Source organism: Phycodurus eques, chromosome 12, assembly GCF_024500275.1.
Source record: "Phycodurus eques isolate BA_2022a chromosome 12, UOR_Pequ_1.1, whole genome shotgun sequence".
Taxonomy (NCBI): domain Eukaryota; kingdom Metazoa; phylum Chordata; class Actinopteri; order Syngnathiformes; family Syngnathidae; genus Phycodurus; species Phycodurus eques.
In genome coordinates, this window is record NC_084536.1 from 7,302,836 (window position 1) to 7,310,000 (window position 7,165).

A 7,165-nucleotide genomic window follows, 5' to 3' on the forward strand; every position below is an offset into this window, starting at 1 on the left:
TTGATTGTTCTATTTCCTAGCAATAATTGCTACCATTAGTGTGCTATGTTGATAACTATAAATCGTTAGCTACAATGACTCAAATGTCCACGTAAATGTGAACATTAGTAGTATAGTAGCCGTAAGAAACTGTAATGAGTGCCACAATATGGCGGCCGCTGTGACGTATTGGAGGTCGGGCATCTATAGTTGTCTACGCTTTTGGTGACGTACTTCCGATCCGGTCCGTGCTCGGCAAATGTCTTTTGGGTTCACTTCCTGTTCCATCCACAACAGCGGGAAAATGGACGGACGCAAGCACTGGGGCGCTTACAACGACGACACAGAGATGGGCAATTATAATGAAATGGATAATTTCCACTTTTACAACGAGAGTGATAATTATGAGTTCAGCAGAACGACGAGTGTCTCAAATGATCGGCACAGTGCGCCACTCGGCAGCGGCTCGGGCCGCTACAACAACGACTCGGGCCGGTTCAACAACGACTCGGGCCGGTTCAACAACGACTCGGGCCGGTTCAACAACGACTCGGGCCGGTTCAACAACGACGCTAGCTTCCAGCGTTTCCCGCAAGAAACCCCCGGCTGCAGCGGTCGCGACGTTAGCTTCCAGCGTTTCCCCCAAGAGACGCCCGGCAGCGGTGGTCGCGACGTTAGCTTCCAGCGTTTCCCCCAAGAGACGCCCGGCAGCGGCGGTCGCGACGTTAGCGTCCAGCGTTTCCCCCAAGAGACCCCCGCCTGCGGCGATCGACCGCCGCAGCAGTGGAACAACCGAAATACTGCGGAGGAAGTTTGTTGTTGCCCGGCACACGAAGGTATGTAGCAGACTTTTCGCCAAGGATCGAATTCACTCGAGGGTTTTCAGTCCCAAACGCCGTAGCGTCCGTCAACCCCTTGACGGAACAAGTTGGTTGCCGCCATGGGCGATGGTGTACTTGCACCACTTAAGATTTACGTTAGCTGCGTAAATCAGGGATCAAATGTCTTTCGCGCCATCACTTAACCTATAACTCACCGTTGTCCAGGCGAGATGGAAAGGCGCTTCCTTTCATATAAAGAAAAAGACAGCACTGTTGCAAAAGAATCCGACTACAGTTTCGGAAACGTCATCATCGCAGACGTACTTTGCGTGAAACTGCTTGAACGTCGCAGGCGGGCCATTGTTTTAACTATTGCTGCCGTAAAGGATTATGGGTAGCCGTGCCCCACTCAAATCAAATCCGTGCATGCTTCCCCAACTCTGTCTCCTCCGCTTCGCAGTATGCCATGCTGACTGTCTGTTTGATTAGGTGTCTGCAGTTAGATTGTAGAAATGGCCACAGTCATTTATTGTTTAGGAAATATGTTAAACTTTATAATGCAAGTGCCTTAAAGGTCAAAGGACAGAGATTAAATTCTTTTTTTTTTCCATTGATAACTCTAGAGGCGGCACGATGGAGGACTGGTTAGAGCGTCAGCCTCACAGTTGTGAGGACCCGGGTTCAATCCCCACCCCCGCCTGTGTGGAGTTTGCATGTTCTCCCCGTGCCTGCGTGGGTTTTCTCCGGGTGTGACTGTGAGTGTGACTGGTTGTTTGGTTGTTTGTTTGTATGTGTCCTGCAATTGGCTGGCAGCCAGTTCAGGGTGTACCCCTGCCTCCTGCCCGATGACAGCTGGGATATGCTCCAGCATGCCCGCGATCCTAGTGAGGAGAAGCGGCTCAGAAAATGGATGGATGGATGGATAACTCTAGAACCCCTTTACAAACCACATCTGCCATTTCGAAGTGATTGTATAGCAGATATATCCATCCATTTTCTACCGCTGATCTGAGGTCGGGTCGCGGGGGCAGTAGCTTTAGCAGGGACCCAAAGACAAGATAATGAATACATGTGAATATTTTCCAAAAGTACTTGTAATAAGTTGCACAAAAACAATGGGGAAAATTTTGAGTAGTTGTTATTTTACAATTTTTGAGCCACAAATATTATGGTACGGTCCACTTGAGCTCTAATTGGGGTGAATGTGGGCCGCGAACTAAAATAAGTTTGACACCCCTGATTTAGGCCTTTAGGAGAATAACTGAGACGTTATCATCAAAACATGGCGGCTTGCTATAAGATGATTTCCCAGTGGTGCCTAGCGTCATTATATAGTATTTAAATTGCTGTTTTATGGCAGTTATTCCCCTAAACGCCAAAATAGTTGTAATAATGTGAATGTAGTGCTGGGCGATATATCAGGAAGCTCGATCTGATCAAGATTTTCTTAATGCTCGGCATGGGAAAGAGGGCTCATTGATTTTGTTTTCTATACTTTTCGCGACTCCGTGAGACATCTGCTAACATGGAGAAGATGCTTGTGACTAGCAAGCCATAAAGAGTTCCAAAAAAGGGCGCGTCTATCATTTGAAAATAGACTTTACACCAATGTGATCAGCTTGATCAGTATTAGCCGATAATTAGCGTTTAATGCTGATCGGCTTTCATGTCATAATTCGCCGATCCGATCAATTAAGTCATCGATCGGCTCCGCGAAAGACATTTACTCAGCATCCCCAAAGGCTAATTTGTTATTTTTTTCCTTGTCTTGTGACGTAGTACTGTAAATACCTGACAGCCAATATTTTTTTTTAATCTTGTCGGTGAAGAAACATGTCGGCGGTGTGGGACTTTTTTGCGGTGTCTCAAGACAGACAACATGAAAGCCATTTGCAATCTGTGCAAGACTGAAGTACCTCGTGGGGGAACGTCATCTAAAATGCTTCAACATAACAAATTTGATCAGGCACCTAAAGAATGTACAGACCCTTTAAAATGATTTTGAATTTCATCCATCCATTTTCTGAGCCGCTTCTCCTCACTAGGGTCGCGGGCGTGCTGGTGCCTATCCCAGCTATCATCGGGCAGGAGGCGGGGTACACCCTGAACCGGTTGCCAGCCAATCGCAGAGCACATACAAATTAACAACCATTGCCATTCAGATCCACACCTACGGACAATTTAGAGTCGTCAATTAACCTACCATGCATATTGTTTGGGATGTGGGAGGAAACCGGAGTGCCCGGGGAAAACCCGCGCAGACACGTGGAGAACATGCAAACTCCACACAGGCAGGTACGGGGATTGAACCCCAGTCCTCGGAACTGTGAGGCAGACGCTCTAACCAGTCGTACACCGTGCCTTTGAATTTCATGAAAAAATAAATTTATTTCCATAATTCCATTCAAAAAGTGAAACTTTCATAGACACTTTCGCCATGGTTTTTTTTCCCAATAAAAATACTAATAATGAAAAAATACATTAAAAAAAGATATAAAAACTAAATAAAGTGGAGCCCTGCTGTTTGCATGGAATAAGGACCGGACCACGAATAGAAAAGTCACTCATTTTTGACACCCATTATAATTGCATTGAGGGGAAAAAAATGTTTAACCCCCCAAAATATTAACTCACAAGGGAATAACTGCCTAATTGTGTTTTCAGGTTGGTTCCCTCCCCCCAAAATAATAATAATAAAAAAAAAAAAAAATCAAAAATTTGAGAAAGAATTGGGGTTAAAAACTGAAAAAAAATCTGCAAATAGGGGAATCCGTGAGTATGAGGGGTCCACATTAGACTAAAAATATACAGAATTAAAAAAATTAAGGTTAATAATTACTTTTAAAATAAAATACATTTAAAACAACAAAAATTACAAAGATTTTAAAACAAAATTTAAAAGCTAATGTTAAAAACAATTTTAAAACATGAATTAGAAACAAAAATAACATGAACAAATTTTTAAGTAAAATTAGATGACAAAGTTAAAAAAAAAAAAAAATAATTAATGATAATAGTTTGCTTTGGTTGCATTTGTCAGGACGTATGTGTGCCACGCTGGCAGCCGCCTTACCAGGCCTGATAGGTGGTGTCGGAGGACAAACCGGCCTCATGATGAAACCGTTCCTGCCTTTTCCTATTGACAACACTGCTGCTCCACTTGCAATGCCTCCCATTTTCCCAAACTTCAACACGGTGCGTATATATCCACGTGTCTTTACTATATGTTGGGAGACTTTAGTGGTTAGTTTTTAGTGGTTAGTTTTTTTTCGTATGTGTCCGTAAGCGATGCTAACATTAGCGGCTAGCATTGTGATGTTGTGTTTCTGTGTCCCAGATGGACCCGGTGCAGAAAGCGGTGATCAAGCACACGTTTGGAGGCGTGGCCAAGGCGAGGCAGAGGAAGCAGCCAATCAAGTGCAGCGTTTGCCAGCTCAGGTTCAACTCGAACGTGAGTGAGGCCGTGCCCCCTCCTCGGCTGCTGGGTGAAGCCGGGTGTTTTCATTGGATTGTGTGCGTGTTTGTGTGTAGTCGCAGGCCCAGGCTCACTACCGAGGCACCCGGCATGCCAAGAAGCTGAAGATGCAGCAGAAAAACGACAACAACAAGCTTTCAATCAAGAAACGAGCAAATGACACTGGCACCGTCCCTCCCACAGCACCGAGCACCAATCGGAACACAGGTTGAGTTTGATGGACGTCTTTTGTTTTTGTTTACGTATGATTGTTGTTATTATTATTTTGGTTATTATTATTATTTTGCTTGTTAACTCATTTGATTTGTTACTGTTTTACTCATTATTTAACACATTAACTTGTTTTACTCATTCTTTCTCTTATTTCTCTATGTCCACTTATAATTTCCATTATTTAAATGTCACTTATTTTACTTATTCTAATAATCTAAATGCCCATAGGTGTGAATGTGAGTGCGGATGGTTGTTTGTTTGTATGTGCCCTGCGATTGGCTGGCAACCAGTTCAGGGTGTACCCCGCCTCCTGCCCGATGATAGCTGGGATAGGCTCCAGCGCGCCCGCGACGCCAGTGAGGAGAAGCGGATCAGAAAATGGAAGGATTGATGGATGGATATTAATTTTTTAGTCATTTCACTTATTCTTTTACCTATGATTTAACATATTTACTCATTGTTTCACCAATCATTATTTAACTAATTTTCTAACTTGTTGTAAAGTGAATCCCCACATTCTCGCGGATTCACCTATTCGGTGAACCCTACCCCCCCCCCGCCCCCCCGGTTCTTTTGTTGTGGTGTAAATCCCTTATTGGCGGAATATGACTGCTTATTCAAGGATTGGGGGCCAATTTTTATTTTATTTTACGCAGGAAAATATTTTTTAAATATATCAAAAAAGGGTTCTGTGCAGTTATCATGAGGGTCAGTTATTCACGGCTTTTCGCTATTCCCGGTCGGCCCGATCCCTGTGCCCCGCGAATTATGGGGGTCTACTATGGTCATTATTTCTCTTTATTATTTTTTCACTTATTTCAATTATTAATATTGTACTTATAATGTCACAAGTTTATTATTATTTTTAGTTATTTTACTTATTTCATATATTAGTATTTTACTTATTTCACTTATTAATTTTTCACTTTTTATTTCATTCATTATTTCACTTATTATATATATATATATATTTGGGAATGAACATATTTTTTTTATTTATTAATTAATTTTTTTCACACTGCCAAAACGGCTCTTTTCAAGTGTTCCAGTTCGGTCCGCGTGTGTTCTGTTCGGTTCATAATTATTCGCAATTATTATTATTTTCCCCCCACTCGTTTACCAACGAGGCAAAGCAATGTGTACACTCGAGCACAGTAGCAAGTTAGCCAAGATGGCAGCGCGTACACGTCGTCTGCGTCATGCCCTCCAGCGATGCAGCAGCCAATCAGGGCATGTCACCAGAGATCTTATGTTGGAGAGAACAGATATAGCACCGGGAGACGCATAGATATTTATGAAGAGGCAGTAAGCCTACTATGGTACTTAAGCGTCTTTCTCTCCAACGCAAGATATGATAGGAAAGCAATGTACTCTGGTTCCTCGGATTGGCCGCTCCATAGCAAGATGCCCCGTCCTCCATAGCCGTCCTCCCACGAAGCCCACCGCTTGCGCCCTTCCCCTGCCGGCGGAAGCGGTTCGGAAGCGGCTCAGAGGTGGCCGCTTCGTGAGACCCCGTGGTGGGATGTTCATCGAGCAACGAGATTCTCCAAGAAGTACCACGGAAGTGATATTGCTATAATGTTCGTGACTGACTGAGGTATTTTGATGAACAACTTTGCTTCACTTGAGCGTACATGATGTAGCGAGCTAGCCTTAAAAGGTGGGATACAGGAACTGTTGTAATTCCTACAGCATTTACCTGATTTGGATGTAAATACCCTCAAACTAAAGCTTAAAGTCTGCATCAAGCACAATTTGTTTGTTTCATTACAAATCCATTGTGGTAGTGTTGTAGCCAAAAAGATGACAATTGTGTTCATGTCCTAATATTTATGGACCTGTCTGAAAGCATATGTCAGTGCTGCTAGTAACATAAAGATGTTTATAGAGTGAACTTTATTCATAAGCCAAGCTCCTTTATGTATAATTGCCAACAGTTGACCTTTGTTGAGCCAAGGCACTTATTTTACATTTGAAAAATCTGACGGTTAACAAAAATATTAAATGTATGATTACTGAAATCTTGTCTAATTTTGTAACAAATGTACTTAGTGTGAAATCGTAGTGTGTTTAGTTGAACACAAAGCTGATTTTTACAGAGAGCCAACTTATACACAATTAATTAATTAATAATTAATTATTTGTGTGTATAAATAATATTAATTAAAATAATACAAACTACACAAGACATTATTTTTTATAAAGAGTCAACATATACCAAACCGAAAACCGCCCCCACAGAACCGAAATACGAACCGAACAATGGATTTTGTGACCTGTTCCGCCCATAATAGTGTGTGTGTATTTGTGGATATATACAACCCCAATTCCAATGAAGTTGGGAAGTTGTTAAACATAAATAAAAACAGAATACAATGATTTGCAAATCATGTTCAACCTATATTTAATTGAATACACTACATAGACAAGATATTTAATGTTCAAACTGATAAACTTGATTGTTTTTAGCAAATGATCATTAACTTAGAATTTTATGGCTGCAACACGTTCCAAAAAAGCTGGGACAGGGTCATGTTTACCACTGTGTTACATCACCTTTTCTTTTCACAACATTCAATAAACATTTGGGAACTGAAGACATGAATTGTTGAAGCTTTGTAGGTGGAATTCTTTCCCATTCTTGCTTGATGTACAGCGTCGGCTGTTCAACAGTCCG

General features: G+C 42.1%; 1 protein-coding gene across 4 annotated transcripts in view; it reads left to right on the forward strand.

The window, feature by feature from the left end:
• Nucleotides 1-93: 93 nt before the first annotated feature.
• LOC133411076 (zinc finger protein 385D-like) overlaps nucleotides 94-7,165 on the forward strand; it is a 23,279-nt gene continuing 16,207 nt past the window's right edge. For 2 of the 4 annotated variants that reach the window (XR_009769613.1, XM_061692937.1), the window contains exons 1-4: nucleotides 94-815; nucleotides 3,841-3,995; nucleotides 4,138-4,251; nucleotides 4,332-4,482. Coding sequence is in view for 2 of the 4 variants with exons in the window: in XM_061692937.1 (XP_061548921.1) it covers nucleotides 239-815; nucleotides 3,841-3,995; nucleotides 4,138-4,251; nucleotides 4,332-4,482 (997 nt within the window). In the remaining 2 variants the exon portion in view is untranslated. The remainder of the gene's footprint in view (nucleotides 816-3,840; nucleotides 3,996-4,137; nucleotides 4,252-4,331; nucleotides 4,483-7,165) is intronic. The other 2 variants (XR_009769614.1, XM_061692938.1) reach the window with 2 other exon arrangements.